The 18,818-nt window shown below is 30.7% G+C and overlaps 2 protein-coding genes across 3 annotated transcripts in view; one reads left to right on the top strand and one right to left on the bottom strand.

The window, feature by feature from the left end:
- LOC148230179 (pancreatic triacylglycerol lipase-like) overlaps positions 1-13,999 on the top strand; it is a 48,682-nt gene extending 34,683 nt beyond the window's left edge. The window contains exons 2-15 of one of the 2 annotated variants that reach the window (XM_088197252.1): positions 7,387-7,536; positions 7,681-7,801; positions 8,219-8,366; positions 9,663-9,815; positions 9,878-9,967; positions 10,034-10,169; positions 10,284-10,496; positions 11,310-11,385; positions 11,455-11,591; positions 11,692-11,753; positions 11,818-11,894; positions 12,998-13,067; positions 13,148-13,272; positions 13,343-13,999. In XM_088197252.1, the coding sequence (XP_088053378.1) occupies positions 7,395-7,536; positions 7,681-7,801; positions 8,219-8,366; positions 9,663-9,815; positions 9,878-9,967; positions 10,034-10,169; positions 10,284-10,496; positions 11,310-11,385; positions 11,455-11,591; positions 11,692-11,753; positions 11,818-11,894; positions 12,998-13,067; positions 13,148-13,272; positions 13,343-13,451 (1,659 nt within the window). In that variant the 5' untranslated portion in view covers positions 7,387-7,394 and the 3' untranslated portion in view covers positions 13,452-13,999. Of the gene's footprint in view, positions 1-7,386; positions 7,537-7,680; positions 7,802-8,218; positions 8,367-9,662; positions 9,816-9,877; positions 9,968-10,033; positions 10,170-10,265; positions 10,497-11,309; positions 11,386-11,454; positions 11,592-11,691; positions 11,754-11,817; positions 11,895-12,997; positions 13,068-13,147; positions 13,273-13,342 lie in introns of both variants that reach the window. The other variant, XM_088197251.1, reaches the window with a different exon arrangement.
- A 532-nt stretch (positions 14,000-14,531) lies between these two features.
- Positions 14,532-18,331, bottom strand: LOC148230178 (uncharacterized). The gene is made up of 4 exons (XM_088197253.1): positions 18,124-18,331; positions 17,862-17,954; positions 16,078-16,193; positions 14,532-15,995 (listed from the first exon to the last, which is right to left on the bottom strand). The coding sequence occupies exons 1-4, from the start codon at positions 18,235-18,237 to the stop codon at positions 15,929-15,931; spliced, it is 390 nt and encodes a 129-aa protein (XP_088053379.1). The 5' UTR covers positions 18,238-18,331; the 3' UTR covers positions 14,532-15,928.
- Positions 18,332-18,818: the final 487 nt, after the last annotated feature.

Genomic DNA, 18,818 nt, shown 5'->3' with positions numbered 1-18,818 from the left:
TATAGGAATAAACCTCGAGAATCTCGCGCACGTTTTGTTGATTTATTTCAATCTCCAATACCTGAGATTTGCGCGTGACGATCATTGCGCAATCGCGCCGTGATAATGGCAGGTGCGGGCGTTCGAAACGTAGGCCGGTGCATCGTGACACTTTCTAACTGATTATCGGCGGTTGTTTAGGATATGTTTTTTTTTGCCACTGATCAATTTTGTAACGTTGTCGAATACCATAACACTTTCTCGGATAGCGGAATGCAATGAGAGATCGTTTATCGTCTATATATTATACATACATATATAATTGGAGGTAATTAAGCAATTCAAAGAACGCAAGATTGTAATATTGATGCTCAGCATATTTATGTAATGTTCGTGTGTATTTTATTAAACTCTAAAGTACAATACATGGAATGCAAATTGTATGATATAATACGTTGCATTTGAATTATTGACCGTAAAGGGTTAAGAAATATGCATACTACATCTCTAGAACTATTTCATTATAAATATATGTATATAATGCATATAACAAGATTATTGCACTTAATGAGATTGAATCATACAGTAAATAAGCTTTAAGCACATAACATGTTATTTACGATAGTAATAAAATAACGTCATAATTATTTTATTATAAAATTTGTGAAATCTTAGGTGCTGTAAAAACGCTTTCTTTTATTATCTATTTATAATATATAATATTTGCGAATTTATTAAGCAATGTTTACAAAAAATCTTTGAATTAACATCTAAATATTAAATTAAAATGTAGGTTAAATGAATGACTAATAAGTTATTCTAAACTTATGTTAATAAAATCGCAAATGGGTACAGATATTATTGATTTTATTGCATATGATTTTTACTTCTACTTAACTCTTGAAATACACTTTTTAATTAATTTATGATTTTAAATATGGATTTGGTAGTCTCGAGCGTTCTATGAAAAAAAAAGTAAGATTTAATCATAGGCGCATTTGAAGTAACCACACAATATTTTTCCTTAAAATAATTAAATACAATATTAGATTAAATTACTATTAAACTAAAATCGAACTTCATGAAATAACAACATAGTATTTTTAATATTAAAAAATAAATGACTAGCTGTCGTAACCGATAATCTATAAATATATATATATACAACTACTGTACTCGAAATATCGTTGTATTTTTTTAATATTAAATTATTTTATTAGTTAATTGCTTTAGACCATGGTTTTCCAAACTATGTTCCGAATCCAAAATAGGTGTTCTGCGGAGCCTAAATAGATATTTCACAAAAATTTGGAGTAAATTAAAAAAAAAGGCGAGCGACGCACGGTGGGGTATTTGATCGATCTGGGCGGCCAAAGTCGATTATGAAAATTTAAGCACAGGTAAAAAAAAATTGCTCTATAAAGCTGATAATTTTGCGCATAATAATCAACAATTCCCCCACTCCTTGCATAACGCTAGCGCCCCCACGATTGGTCGGAAATCAGTCATCCCTTCGAGTGCACGTATCGTTTTCTCGGCGTCGATTGCATACTCGTACATTGAACAATTATTATTATTTTTTTTGAGTACAGTTAAAAATCTATACCATTGATTGTGATAAAGCAGGTAAGTGTTTCTACGTTTCATAGCTCTTTGTTGCAGTTGCTGTCATATTAAACACATTTTTAGTACTTTTTCCTATTTTTTTTTCTAATTTTGAGTTCATTAGTTATATTTCACACCATTAATGTATATTTTATATACAATTTAAAGCTCAGATCTTTCTCTTTATGATACATGTAAAATTGGCTGCGGATTTTTGCAGTTTTTAACACTTTGCATACCATTATTCTTAAAAATGGGACGGGGCTTAGTCGCGAAAGTTAGGACCTAAACTTTTTAAACTATTATAACTTTTTAATTAGGTGACGTGTTAACGTCAAATTTAAAATACAGTTTTATAATGATTGTTATTTTTTAATGATATTATCACCATGGTAAAATCAGTAAACCTCAAATTGTGGATCGCGTACTAATATAATAAAATAAAAATTTGTTTAGAATCATACACATATTTAAAAATGAAAACGATACCGAGTATGATAAAATACTAGTCAAATACTTTTTATTGGTAAAAAAACAGCAAATATCAAACTTTGTGACATATACAATTTATTTTTTATTTTTAACACTTGACGCGGCGAAATTCGCACGACCGTTCAACACGTAATTCCTCTTCCTCGTGCCTACAATTTAAGAAATACAATTGTAGGCAACAATTAAAATAAAATTGCATGAACTATTTCATGAAAAAATTTTTTCTATAATGTATTTTTCAACACTTTTAATATTATATATTTGACTAAGAGCACTTATGGAATCAACTAAAGTGGAGAAATAATTTTGGCCGTCCAGATCGGGCAAATACCCCACAGTGCGACGGTTAAACTTCATTGAGGTTTATGACGTCACGATAAGGAGAAGATTTTTAGTACCTAGAAGTTGGGTACATCAATAAAAGTAGTTTAACAAGTGCCAATAAACATTAATTTTTGCTGTTTTTTTATGTATTTGTATGTATCAATCTATCGTATATTTGCATAGATTGCTCGGTATTGCCTCTGCATATAATCTTTTGTGCCTTTTCACCATTAGAAGACTGATCTATAATCTGTAATAAAACTCTCTAACTATCTAACTGCATACCTAAATCTAAAAAAAAATACAAAAAAAAAAACATATTTCTCGCAACAAATTCTCTCCTTTCTCCAGGCCACTCGTTATTTATCGCACTGCAAGAGAGAAACGTAATAATCGGAGAGTGTATCCATTTTTTCCTCTCCCGTGTTGTTGTTGTCGTATCGTACATACGTACAGACTTTTTCTTCATTACATAACACCATAATGTAAACGCGAATTCCATCTGAATTCCATCCAGAAGTCCGTCCTTGCCGCGGGCCTTCGATCGTTTCGCTCGCGCAATTTATCAAAAGGCGTGTTTACTTTCGGTCTCGACACACACACATACATACACACACGTGCGATATATATGTACATACAACAATGCGTAAGTGTATGTGAGAACACACGTAAGACATTTCCTCGTCGGTCTTTTGTATGCGGAAGGAAATGCAAGTAATAAGTCACGCCAAGATGGGCCCATATTTTACGTCTAATCTTCTTTGGGTCCATCTTCTATGACCTTTGTGTAAAATATACGCTTTTTAAGAAGCGACAATCATTATCATTATTAGATTGATTATACACAGAATAGGCGTAGAAGGGTATGGTAAATAAATCTTCATAAACGTTGCAAGACTTTTTTGTATAAAAAATGTAAAAAGTGTTAGGCTCCATAATCTTCCGCCGCTGTCAATATCATGCGAATACTGAACAACATCGTTTTACCGTTTTTGTCAAAAAATATTAAAATTAAATATGTAAAAATATACATTATTATTACAAATATTTTACGCACTATTTTAACGACTAATGTTTATGCAAACATATGTTTTTTTTAATGACAGTAAATAAAGTTAAGGCAATCATCATTATGAAGACATTGATTTTTTAAGTAAGAAAACTTGTATTTTAATAGTTGCAATGTAACGTAATGTATTTTAAACATATAAAAGAATGCGGAAGAAATGTCAAAATGATGGCAAGTGACAGTTTCTTAATGATAGGAAATGATTTGACCCTATAGTCTTTTCTTGTTCTGTCATTATGAATAAAATTCTTTTAAACGATGAGTGGGGTCAAGATTAATGATTATACATTTTACATACATTACTGTATAACAGATTTATTTTCCTAAAAAATATAAGCTTTAATTTAAATGTTCTATTTACTGCTTTATATACAGAAATATTTACTGCTAATCTTGATATGGTTATATTATAATATATAAATTATCTGCAAATTTAGGTACACAACTTTAAATGTCTTATCATATGACAAACATCAATTCTAAAAAATAGAATTTCTTTATAATAATTCTATAAATATTGTTGAGTAATTAAATCAATAAAATAAAGTTAGTAATTATAAGTGAGACTAACTTTTGCAGACAAATTAAAATAAATTTACTGCTCCATTTCTTTATTATTGATTTGCGGTTAAAATTAACCACAATGTGATCAATAAACGCATAAATAAAACATTTATTTACCTCGACATGTGATGTGTTGGATCAAAACCGAATAAATAATCGATTCAATTAGATTAAAAAATTAAATCGCTTTATTATACCCTAATTAGTTGATAAATCACTATTCTCTCTAACACTACATGATTGATATCATGTATGCACATATATCGAATTCCAATAGTATGTAATGTCTGATGCTGTAATACTTTTTCCTGTTTCCGCTACCGATTCCACTTTTTCTCTCACTGTAACAATTCCTGTATGCTTTGTTCATTTTAGTTTTAGAGTTGACTTGGATAGATTAAAGTAAGTTTAATAATCTTAATACTCTATAATTGCACATCAAATGGAAAGCTTCGCAATAGCGCCCATAAATTTCGTTATACGCTATTGGCAAACTAGGAAGTGTATTTTTTCCATTAAATTAAATCCATACTATTTGGTCACGTTTCAACAATCAAAGTGTCATAATTTTCGTTTTAAATATGCAGTTTTTCATATGTGCTCATATAGATCCTTTATTTAAATTTCTCATACACACAAATGCATAAATTACTATAACTGACCTTTTATTTTTGCTTATTTCCCAATAACTGTGTTTCAGAATTTAATCTAATTATATCAAAACATTATAGACTCATTCGCGAATTAATTTATTTGTCAATGTAAAAATGATATTTTATACATTCAAGAAATTGCAAAAGCTTGACTAATCTTATATAACTAACACATAGATTGCAGAAAAAATATGTGTGCAATCAGTATTGAATATGAATTGAAAAAATGTTTAATACCTCTGTCTCAATTGTGACCCAAATTAATTTAATAATAAAATACACGTACGCCAAATTCATTACAATAAAATTAAATTAATTTAGTAATTAATTTAATCAATATTAATATTGTTATTATTTTGTTTTAATTAAGTAATGTTTATTATTTTTTCTTTGAATAAAAATTATCTTGATAAAAAATATATAATCAAGTTTCTAGATCTTTAGTGAAGTTTTATAATTTGTTTTTAAACTATTTAATGGTTTATTACAAACATATTTTTTTAATATAATATTTTTTATTAGCAGTTATATTTTTATTTAATCAATTTTTTTATATATATTTAACGACATTTGTCTATATATTTTAATATCTGTTCCTAACCTGAACATAAAAAAAGATCAATATTTGTATTATATTCTAAATAAATCCCAGAATTGTCCCATTTCTAAGATATATTAAAATCTACTTATTTATGATAAGCTTTTAGTGTTTAATACAGTGAAATCTCTTTGTAACGAGTACCGAAATAACGAAATTTCCAGTATAACGAATCTTCAATTTGTCCCTGAAAAACTTTCATACAAAATGTTTTCATTGTAACGAATACTGATTTCAGTATAACAAAATATTTTGATCCGAATTCTAGAATGACGTTACAACTTACCACTATATTTCTCCGAATTCGGTTCGTCCTTTACTTTGTGTGCGCCGGATGTGTTTACAAGCGATATTCAAGGTGTTTCAACTTTTTTTATAAAACATTTTTTTAACAAATTGTATTGTGGTCATTACAGTATTCTTAAAAGCGGACAAAAAACAAATTTCGATGCTGTAGTAATATAATTATTAAAAATAAAACAAAAATATATCATCTTTCTTACATTCAATATAACGAAATTTTTCTTCGGTTTCGTGAACTTCGCTATACTGAGATTTCACTGTATTTATATTTACAACCACATTTTAGACATGCTTCTGAATTTGTATAGAATATAAAAATATTTTTGTGCAATTATAGGCTACATTGATCTTTTTTATTTAGCAATGAATCATATTTTCAGTGTGCAGTAAAGAAAAAATATATAAACATTTATATTAGCTAACCTAATATTAATATAAAATACACACACATATACAGAAAGATAGTTTTGAGTAAAAACAATATTTTATTTATTTGTTAGTAATCAAAATATTTATATTAATATTTAATGTTTTTAAAATACAGTTATAAGTTGACTAAATAAATTTATTAATTATGTATTTAATAAAAATACATAATATGACGTAATTCAAGCCATTTTAAATTTGAACATTTAAACAAGCCATAGATTACGGAAGATATTATCCGGGGGCACAGTCCCACGGTGACGGATGAAGCCATCGTCCTTAAGAAAACTAAGTGGCACAGACTCGTAGCTGAACCTATATGAAGGGCCTTACTACACTGAGGCAGCTTTGTATACTACTCTACACTTAAATCTATCTTCCGTCTCTAACATAGATAGTGATTCTGGGAAAGCATGAATACTAATTGTGACCAGCTGCAGTTGTCGATTATGACCACGATGTGTAATCTACTGGTTCTGATGAGCCGGTGGGCTAGTAGCTATGCTCGTGCATAAGGAGTGGGTGAGAACATCCGAGCTTTCTTTAGCTTTATATGCTACGATCTCGATGGAGAATAGCATATATGTAGGAAGAGCCTCAGTGGATTTAGCGTAAAAACTGTATTCATAAAAGACTCTACAGATGATGCTTTTAATTAAAGCGACTGGCCAAGGACGAAAGCCTGTGCGAATGGCAGCCTGACAAACCAAAGGTTTCAAAAACTTCGCTAAATTGCTGTCTTTCTGCTCTCGTTGACGAACCAAAATCAACTATACGACGTGGCTCAAACTGGTTACTGTTATAAAATTGTTGTGAACTATATAAAAATTTCACTTTGTGCTGCGAGCTGCGATCGCGTCCCTTATTCCTTGACGTTGCCCCCAAGAAGAGAACGCTCCTCTTGCACGAGTCTGCCAGCTTCTCAACGAGCTTGCCAAACACAAAGATGTTTTCGGCGATAGCTTTGAGATGCTGGTAAAAAATATGTGAGATGATGGTCATCTATTTTAGGTGTGCACCATAATTGTTTTTTTATTATGATTATAAATGTTTAATTGTATAATGACCTTCATGATGCATTATGGTAATCTTTTATGACGCATTGAGGAAATGGTTAGATTTGTAATAAAAAAATAAGGAAGCATAGGTTTAAATTTAAGAACTTTATTTCCAAACTTCATATCAGTAAATATGCAAAAAAATATGCACATACGAATAAATAAGATATTTTATACTGTTAAAATGTATTGTAAAATATGCCGTATGTTATAAAATTGTATTTATACTATATGTATCTATGTTCATAAAAAATAGTCGACTAAAATGATTTTTATTTGTAGCTAAGAATAACATATATATTTATTTTATTTTAGATTACAAAATGGGAGCAACAACTCTTGGTCTTATGAGGGCCATGATAGCATGGATAGCCATAGTAGGAAGACCATCAAGCGCTGGTATCTTGGACACTTTCAACTGGGCCAGAGCTGACAGGATAGAAGTCAATCTTCCATGGCTGCCTTGTAAGTGCATGCGACATTTTTTTCTTTTCAAAGTGACCTAATAAATTGCGCAATAAATTGGACAACTAGATACCAAATTGGTACCACATCACGCTACTTTCTACAGACCCTAGAAAAAAGTCTATAATCGAACTTTTTTTCTAGTCGAAAACGAATCAAGATGCTATGATGAAATTGGGTGCCTGAACATAACTAGGAGCTGGTATCATCTGATACACAGACCGATCAATATATTTCCTCTGCCAAGATCCGTTATAAACACCAGGTATAAAATATTTACTTTAGAGTACTTCATAAATATGCATGTATTGTTGTAATATACAACACTCTCGTGTAAATATAATGTGTATCACTAATTATCATATTTTTCTCATTTATTATTAAACAAAATATGCCATTACCTAAATTCATATTTCACCACGTGTCTCTTCTGCTTCTTTCTGCAACGACACGAATACTCATTCCAAACATTTGCTTACAACATATCCATCAAAGATCATAAATGTTAATATCCGTGGAAGATCTAAGAAAATGCTCGAAGATTTTGCCGCAATCCAAAGATTGTCAATTGCATCATTTATGTTGACAAAATGTTCTGAAACCACTTTAAATTACCACATTAAACCATCACTTGTGTGGTTATGAAAATTTTCGACTACACCATTGCGTTTTAAATCCACAGATTTATATTGTACACAAAGAAGAACCAACTTGAAGGACATATTTTGAATCCAAACAACAATAAAACCATAATGAAGTCCAACTTCTTGCCAAGTAGACCCACTAAGATGATCATCCATGGTTTCATCGATACTCCACTCTCCAGTTGGGTAAATATACAAATTAAATTAAATCTATCTTTTAAATATTTTATTGTAATGTATTTTCTATCTTAGGTTATACTAAATATATAACTATTATTAAATAAATAATTTGAAGTCTACAATCAGAGTTTTCGCTATTGGTGGTCAGTTGGACAGTTAGGATGTTGAGTGATTTAAAACTTGGAGGAGATAGGAACAAATCATATTTGGGTCTAACGCCACCTCCAAAATAATATCATTTGTAAAAATTGATTTCAAGGCTCCGCATTAGGCTACCGTTATATAATTACAAATCCTGAATTACATGTTTAATTTTAATAAAATCAGATTGTAATTTTACACTATATTACATGAAAAGTGGAAAATCGGTTTTTAACTTTTATAATAAACGTATTTATTTCTTAATTTTTTTCAGAAATTTATTTATTTTCATCGCATATTTACCTATGTGACTAAGTGTCACATATTTTATAACGCTATTTTGAGACAGCTCTAGAGAATCGCAGATGAGAATGTTTGCAAGTCAATTGCATCGGTTCTTGGACACACCCACGAAATGTGTTCACGCTTTAAAACAAAAATGGTCCAGATTGCCACTCCGACGATCTCACCAAAGGGTAGAAAAATAGTATTATACGCAGGATTTAATGTATTATCTAGCTAGCGTGCATCCTTTCCAAACAAAGAGTAGTTTTCAACGGTATTTATATATGACTAATTTCTCGGGACGAATGTGCTATCAAGTGGTCGGTGGAATATTTCCAATTATCAACGTAATTGTTTGGTCATGTGATACCTATTATATTGTTGTTTATATATAATAATACATTTGGACCGACTTTCGAGACTTTGCTTTCTCTCTTTGTTTGTTTAAAATGATCGGTAGATTGATCTTGAATGAGTGGTTGGAACCATCACAGAGACCTTATTTATTTATTAAGACACGAAAAGTACCATTGTTCAACGTTCAGAGAAAAATAGCAGATAATGTGTTGAAAATAACACAAATTGAATTATAATACACTATTAAAGTATATTTATTAATTATATTACTGTGAATATTTCGAATGGTTTATGATCAGATATAATAAGTTTTGACACAATATCTTTTGCTGTACTCCGTTTTCCACTGTTAAATAAATAAGAAGATGCTTAAATTATATTCAAAACATGTTACTCAATCCATTGATATATTGCACCTCTGCACTTTAAATAATTTCCACGATTATGATGCAACATCATTTATCTCAAAATGTGATTGCTTCAAGACGTTCTAACTGATTTTTATATCTAAATCCATAGGTGAGTGAGATGAAAGATGAACTAGTCAAACATGGAGACTTCAACGTCGTGATTGTAGACTGGGCTGGTGGTAGTCTTCCGCTATATACCCAAGCTACAGCCAACACTAGACTCGTCGGTTTAGAAGTAGCTTATTTCCTGCAACAGCTACAAGTAAAGAGAATTTTAAAATTATTTGTTGTATATCTTTACTATAACACTTATTTATTCCATAGAAACATCATGGATTGAATGCTGCAGATGTTCATATCATCGGACATTCATTAGGAGCTCATACAGCTGGATATGCTGGAGAAAAAATTGAAGTATGTAGATCAATAATGATGATAAGAATCAATAGATGAGTAGGCAATAATGATTGTTTTTTATAGGGCTTAGGAAGAATCACCGGCTTAGATCCTGCCGAGCCGTACTTTCAAGGCATGGGAGCTCAAGTTCGCTTGGACCCAACAGACGCTAACTTTGTAGACATCATCCACACAGACGGAAAGAGCATATTGTTGTTGGGTAATTTCAATATATTAAACACTCACCTGTGAGATTAGTAGCAGATTAGTTTAGATGTAGAAGATCTTTTAAATAATGCTGATCGGCATGGCACAGATTTTGTTCCACTATCAGGTTATGGCATGTCTCAACCAGTCGGACACTTGGACTTCTATCCGAACGACGGAAAGGAGCAGCCAGGATGCGAGCTGACAGCAGGACCGTTGGTGCCTTTGACTCTTGTGCGTCAAGGGTTGGAAGAAGCTTCGAGGGTTTTGGTGGCGTGCAATCATGTCAGGGCTATCAAACTGTTCGTGGATTCTATCAATGGAAAATGTCCTTATATAGGTAAATTTAATAATAATTATATATACCATAATAGTGAAACACTCTTTGAAAAGTAGCATAAGTTCAAAATATAAACTGATAACTACCATAACAATTCCTTTAAAAACTGCTGAAAAACATATTTAAGGTTTATAAACTTCCTTTGCTTATGTCAAAGTCTATGTCAACTTATACTTCTAGTGCTTCTTGATTTAAATAGTAATATATCTAAGGTTGAAATGTGTATGATCCTTACAGCAATTTAGTCAGATGGTCTACCATTGAAATAAATTAAAAATAACCCTTGTTTTTAATTAAATACTATATACATAGTGTTTCAACTATGTCGTTATTATTTTTTATTAAGATCTTTATTCAAGTTCTTTTCAAAAGTATTGGAAATATATAATAATATACTATTTGGTGTGTCATTATAGTGATCAATAAATAGGATGCTATACTTAATATCATATGTCACAAAAATCAGTAGTATGCAGTCATATGTCTAAGTCTGATCTCAACTGACTAAGCAAAGTATGATATACTCACTGACCGACCACTTGTGAACGTTCGTAAATAAACGACCATGTGTCGAAGGTTAGTCTTCGATGTATTATATACACTAATATTGCTTATATCGTGGCATTTTATGTTCTTTCTGGTAACACATCTATACTTCGACTGACTGATGATACACTATTTCGTATCCTGAATCTTAATTTACTTATTAATGTTATCGTTTTAATCGAAGATGCTTGAAACCAGTCAACTAACGCATTTATAAGGGTGCCTCAATATGTTGACAAAGATGCTACATTATAAACCTTCTTTCAGGTCATCAATGTCCTTCATATCAGCACTTTTTGTCAGGAAAGTGCTTCAATTGCGCACAAGGGTGTGCCGTGATGGGGTATACATTTATATTACTTAAAATTTAGCTTAAAACAAGCAATGTATTAATTAAATCAAATTTATTTAGGTTCCATGCTGATGCGTCTCCAGGACTAATAGGAAACTTAGGCAATCAATCTGAAAATGAAGTTACTCCTAATAACGTCAAAGAAAATTTGGGAGCCAAGTATTTCTTAAGTACTGGAAAGGATTATCCATACTGTCGTAAGTGTATTTTAAATTTTATATAATTTATTCTGCGCCTTGTTTTAATTTATATTAATAGAAATATTTTGCTGCAAATTAAATTTATATTTATTTTCAGAGAGACACTATAGAATAACTATATACTTAGCTCATCCCAAAGGAGCCGAGTCTTGGGTTCAGGTATATTTTTTTATAATTATTAATTAAATATTAAATTTATACTAATTTATATTAAACTTTCCAGGGTTTTTTGAAAGCTACTCTACATTCAGATAGAGGTGTTATTAGAGGTTTAGATTTAACACCAAATAACTATGTTAGGTAAATATAATGTGCTATTTATTATATTATGCTAAGCAAAATAAGACTGAAGATTATGCATTTGCTTAATACCAATAAGATTTTTTATTACATTATCCAGTTAGTTATGAAATTAGTAATGACAGTACTCAAAAATTGAAATTTTTATGGAACAAAGAAATAAAATATGGTACTTGTTAAGAATATTGGCGCCACGTTTAGAAGCCAATGAGTATGAACATTTCATCTGCTTATAGCTCTAACGTCTACGTAAACGGCCAATAACGTTTTGCTATATAAATACGTTTAAAAATTTTAGCTTGTTAGGTGCGAGTGAGCGGCAGCGAGCGAGCGTTGGTCAGAACGTTTAAACCATTTATGTAAGGTTAATTTATATAATTCTCCCTTTTAGTAGATTTGTTTCAGAGACTTATTCATGTGGTGTTTACAGTTCTGACCAACGCTCGCTCACACCTAATGGTTGTTGGCCGCTTTCGCAAGTTCATAGCCATTGGGTTTTTAATTTTAAAAGTTATGATATGATAAATGATAACCCCCTTTCTTCCCGCCTTCTCTTACTATTTATTTTCTGCATTACCAAAATCATTTTTTAATGTAAATTTGTATTGATAGATAGAAACATGTCGCTTGTCTTTATCTACAAATTTGAGAGTCTTTGCTGTAATCGTCGGTGATTGATTGGTGACTGGTGGGATGTGGTATCACATTTTTTAATAACGGTCCTTCAAAAAAGCTTCGACGAACAGTAGTTGAAGAAAATTGAGATTTAATTGCATTAGTGTTTAGCTTTACCTCCAAATTAAGAACCACCTTTAAATAAAGGCTGGTTTAAATTGTTCGTAATAGGAAATCATCCGATAATCACAAAGGATAATTCAATTTTATGTTTCAATCTAGTGTTTTTTTCTAAAGATATTCCGAATCTTATGAAGAAAGTGGTTTATAGGAAAAGGAAATTGGTTTTGAAAAATAGTTTATTGTTGTAAATCAAACCATTGTCTTATTGTTATCGTTGAAACCCTCGCAATACTTAATCTTTCAGTCTTTTCAATAACATTAACATGAACTAATAATCTTAATAATAAAATAAAATAACGATTTAGACTTGAACATGGTACTACACATACAGCAGTCGTCACTCATCCAATGGATCTGGGAGGAAAGATTAGAAAAGTATGACTATTGAACTTACGTATATAGCTTAGGATATGTTATCTTTGGTCGTATTTCATTATTATTGTTTCAATTTACAGGTTGAATTAGCTTGGGAATATGACATGAACGTTTTAGAGCCACGATCGCTGTGCTTGTTCTGGTGCAACGATCACCTTTACGTAAAGTCTGTTGTGGTAGACGAGATGGAACTACCAACCAGAGGGTATGTAACTTCTAGCATATAATTTATATTATATACAGCTTTATAAATTAACTTTGAACATATTATTTAGGAAACGGAACATTGACTACAGAAATAAGTTGTGTTCGCCGAAGAGGGACTTTGCCGAGATACCCAACAGAGGATCGGCTAACTTCTACGATCGATGCGCTTCTTCTTAACAAATCTCTTTACCTTTACACTTCTCGTACATCTTTTTTTATACCTACTTACTAGTCTAAATATCTGTAAAGTTAGAAGCATTTATCGTAAATCGACGACAAGTACGTTTGAAAATTAGTATTCGATCAGAAGCTCCTAGGACAGGTACGGTCGAGTTGTTGGTTACTGTGATTTCAATTCCTACTATGTAAGGAATTAGTTTTTATTTATATTATTTTTTTTATTGTTGTTAATTTTAAGACTTTTATACTTAGCCATAGTTTCATTGCCAGGTATCAAATAAAACAATTGACAGAATTTAATAGACTTAATACTTGTTATTTAAGTATAATTATTAATGCCACGAAACTTGCACCTTTCGTATTTCTGTATACATATCAATACATCTCAAACGTTCGTTATAGTATATTATTAATTAGTGTTAATTGTTAAAAATAATAAACTATTTTTTTATCGAGAAAGTTTAACTATTTTTTAATTATTGTTATTATATTGATGTTATTAAAAATGTGATTTTTTATACAAATATATTTGATTTATATAAAAACAATTTTTTTATTTCGACTTTATTGAATATTTATTGAAAAAGCTTGTATAAAAGTACAAAATAAAAACACACAAAGCTAATTTATATAGCATGATTGAAAATATATAATTCTTCATATATAAAAAGATTTTATATATATAATATAATAAATACACGATAGATACATCATAATCACATTATAGCAGTATTGTACTTTAGAATTATAAAATAAAAAAAATAGATACCCAAATCAATTTGTACTGACGGAATAGTTTGATTACAGTATTCAAATAACTAACCTATGACAAACTAACAAAATATTGTCATCATCTTAATATACTTTTGCGTGAAAAAACACAATATTCAATTTACGCAAAATCTTTGTCGGCTTTTGCAAAATGCCATAAGGCATAAAATGATAGTTCAGAATACGAACACCACATGTGTGTCTATCCTAGAATTTGTAGGCATCGATTCTAAATGAGAATTCGTTATGGTTTAACATTTACATAAACCGATTTAGAATAATATATAAGGATATTCGAAAAAAACATTTTTAACAAAATCTCGAACCACTTATTATTTTTTAATTATTTAATTTTGAATGGAAAGAATTATAATAACGACATATATTAGAGGAACATACTATCTAAAACATAGTTAATCTCTTTTGGTGCCCCAAAATAATCAAAGATGTCAGTAAGTCTGTTAAAGATCGAGTTTCATAAAAGCATGTTAACATGCGTACGGCTGTTGGATCAAGTCCGCAAAAAGCATGTTAATCGGATTCCGGCGCTCTAAGTGTTAACAACTAAACCTCATATTGTCATAAAGCACGATGCAAGCAACTTTTCATAACAATACAATGCAACTGATTCATTAATTTCACCAATCAATTAAAGTATCGTTGAAATCCGAAACCGACAAAAACCGATGCAATTATTTATAGAATGTATTAACACTCTCAATCAATAAAAAAAACACAAAAACACTAACACTGACAAGCTAACGCCAACGAAATCCGAGGCAACTGACGATAGCCGAAGTCAACGAAAACCGAGGTACCACTGTAGCTGCCATAATTTTATATTTTAACACGATTATCATTCATTCAAAAAATATCCAAAACAATAGTTCCTACCCCATTTTTATACAGCACTCGTGAACCAATCACTTTTATGACCCTCCTGAAACTAATCATATTTAATTATATAAAATGTTTCAGATTCAACAAACGTTGAAAAAGAGGATTAGCTATTTATATATTTGTTCTCACGGTACAGTATAAAAATGTCATAGCAAAAAATCTAATGCCGAATTTTACCATAAAAACACTTTTGCAACAGATATATTTTTTAAATAAAATCTTACTCAGTATACATCAGTCACAGATTTTGTCTCACTTCTCAGTCAGTCTTCTAAAGCCTCAGAACGGAATACAACCAGACACTTTCAACACTAAGCTAAGACCAGAGACGACCTAGAGGCAGTATACATTTTTATTTTAATTAGTGATATCCAAGGCTTCCAAAAGTAGACCATTATAGACCGTCTCTAGCTAAAATTATAATACATTAAACTAAGATATAAAAATGTACAGTAATAGAATTTTTCAGATCCGCCACCACGGTGTCTAAAAAAAACTGACAAAATCTTTTTGGTATAAAAATAGGAAGTCATATAATACTGCGTATGAAATAACGTTAAATCTCCAACATCAAAACAATATTTTTGATATCAAGACGTAACGTACGATATAATATAATACATTTCGGCGGTTTTTTCGTCCATTGTTCATATTCTCAAATAGAATAAAGGTAAGCTATATAATAATTACATTAGGTAATGTATACAATCAGCACATCAGATATGATAATGTTTATATGTTGTATCGTTTATGATACAAAGCGCAGTCGAACCGACGATATGATGAAGTTAGCGAAAGAGAGATCAATAACGAGAACTTAGCATTTTCCATAGGTGATCATTTCTGTAACCTTTACGATCCCGCTTGTCTCTGTAATGAAAAAATAGTGCAAATAAAAAGTGTGCTAATAATTCAATATAAGTTCATAAACATGTACGAGTTCAATGCATACTCGGGATCTGGAAGGGCCGGGTGAATAGCACATATATCGTTGTAGCGATCATATGATAATCCTGGTGATTCGATGCCAAAGGGGCTGTAGAGTTTAGTCGGAGTGCGGCCTAGTATCTTTAATTGAAATAAATACATAATTAGTAATGAAATATGATCATTTTAAATCATGAAATATATATACATCAACATTAGAAATTAGCAGAACATCCAGTATTGAAAATTGTATTTTCACTGGTAAAAATATATATCTACCAATGAAAATGTATTTCGAAATGACATATTTAAAAAAAAAAATTTTGGGATAGATTCGAGACTACTTTTTTAGATTTTCTTTGAAGGATAACCCGAGAATTTCTGATTAAAAATCAGAGATGTCATTTCAGATTTTTCCAGGGACCCCACCCCTCCCAAATGACATCCCTAAGCGAATAAGCGTGTTGGTCAGTGAACATAATGACTCCAGGTAACAGGAAAGTACCCAAACTTATATTTATGAATATTTATAAATAGTAAAATATATTCTCAAATGTGAATAAAAAGTATACAGACAATATTATTATTAGCTATTAAGATTAAAAATTGTGAACCTTTTAAAACAAGGTTTTTTACTTTAATAACAATTTAGTTATTAATATTTATGTGTTAATAGCTAATCTTAATATTAACATTTTATTCATGAAGTAAAAAATGATTCATTGGATTTAATTTTTAATTCAAATTGATTGATAGATTGACGGACATTAAAAATTCAAATATTAAAAATTTTATTTTATTTGTTTATTGAACTCGGAGCTTGGTGTTAGTAGTTTTTTTTATATTCAATTTTAAAAATAATTTTAAAAACAAATTTTAAGTGCATTATTGCACTAGTCATTTATATTCCAAAATCACTACCTTTAGTGAAAACTGATTCTAAAGTGGCTGTTCAATAATTACAAAGGATAGTTCAAACAATTGTTATTCGATGTGAGGCCATTTGTTTTTTTCCAGACGAGTTTTGAAGCTTGTGGTGAAAAGAGTTTAACACTAGATTTACGGGTATAAACCCGTCAATTTGACTATAGGTATATTTTTTAAAAACAGGTATATTTTTCCGAAAATAAAAATAATATTAATAATTTACATTGTTCAAATATAAAAAGCCATAATTTTTTTATATACATAATTTTAAAAATAAATTGTCTGCAAAAATTTTGTCTACGAATTTTGTGTTCGGAAAGTTTCCTAAAAATTCACCTTCTTTGGCACGCCCCTGACTATATGAGTATTCTTAAGGTGTTGCCTTTTTTTTGTCCTTCAACAAAATTTCTGAAGACTTATTTTTAGCTCCCGCAGCAATTTATTCTCCTCGAACAAAAATTTCCGAGATGGTCTCTGATATTTTCAAAATCTGGTCACCTTAGTATTCCTCGACTTATGACCGAGGTACGTTCATAAAGAAAATGACCGCACCTTATCGCAAACCTGAGTCATGTTCTCGTCGAAAACATTTCTTATTAAAACTATAAGATAATTTTACCGGGGAAAGATTTGAAAAATATAACTAATTGTTGATTAACCAACATTTGTATTATACAATTTTATGCATATCATTAATAAAGAGGATAAAAAGATTGAATACAAAAAGTGTGAGATACTCTTCAAAGTGATGATGAATAAATATTTTTCAACATTTTTATAAATAAAATCAATAATACATTTAAATCGAGTAATTTAATCTTTATGGCAAAAAAGTGAAACATTTTATGTAATGTATAAATATAAAATATATATAATATTTACCATTCTGGTCCTCTTTTGTGGAGTGCATGGAGTGGAAGGTTCAGTATTATCCACATCAGTCAAACGTTGCTTCCGCGGTCTAATGTGAAGATGCTAAATGAAAAATAAACGCAAAAATCAATAAAGAACCTAAGGGCGTAGTTAATATGCTTCAAGGTTTGAAGTTTCATTGAACATTTCCGCGAAAGCGTTACTCGTGTCTGGCGTGAATAATGGCGATCGATTTTCCGTCGAAAGCGAACAGATTTTGAATGAAAATAACCTTGGCGAGCGAGCAGAACACCGTGCGGAGTCTGCGAAGACTTCCGGCGAGCGGTTTGCGCCCCTTTTCGGCTGCTGGCATGCCTTCGAAACCGCAAAGTTCACCGGACTTCATTTTGAAGCGGACGGTTCAAACGGCTCCCAACGGATGACGCTCTTTCCGGAAAGTAATGAAAGTACGCATGCGCACAACGCAACCCCGATGTAACGGCTTTCTATGACGTCATAAGTTAAATTGGCAGTTATTTTTTTTATGCCTAAAATAAAATTTACAATAGTTTATTCAAAATAATCTTTTCTAATTAATATTAGTACTATTTTACGCTCAGAAACTAGATTCTTATCAACATCTTCTCTGGCTTTTGGCTCTGCGTCTGCGAAAGTTTTATTCCATAAATATCAGTTAAAATCACAGTTAAGCGTTTATCAGAATCCTCGTGATAAACGGCTAATTGCTATTTTCACCATTGTTTAGGAATTTTTTAATTTTCAAACGAATTCATGTAGCAAATTATTGGTCACTTTCTCAGACGTTAGGGCCAAAAAACGAATGTTCTACTGAGCGTGGTGCCTATATAATTACAGGCGTCCACCTTGAAAAAACATTTACAAAAAGATAATTTAATGAGCTCCCGTACCAATTTCTTCATGGACTTTGAACAAAAATTTTCGAAATGACTTTTTTTAACTCCCGCA

The sequence above is a fragment of the Plectrocnemia conspersa genome, unplaced genomic scaffold (assembly GCF_051122295.1).
Source record: "Plectrocnemia conspersa isolate PC_06_02 unplaced genomic scaffold, ASM5112229v1 ptg000011l, whole genome shotgun sequence".
In the NCBI taxonomy this organism is placed as follows: Eukaryota; Metazoa; Arthropoda; class Insecta; order Trichoptera; family Polycentropodidae; genus Plectrocnemia; species Plectrocnemia conspersa.
Note: the sequence above shows the minus strand (reverse complement) of the source record. Positions and strands in the feature narration are given on the sequence as shown.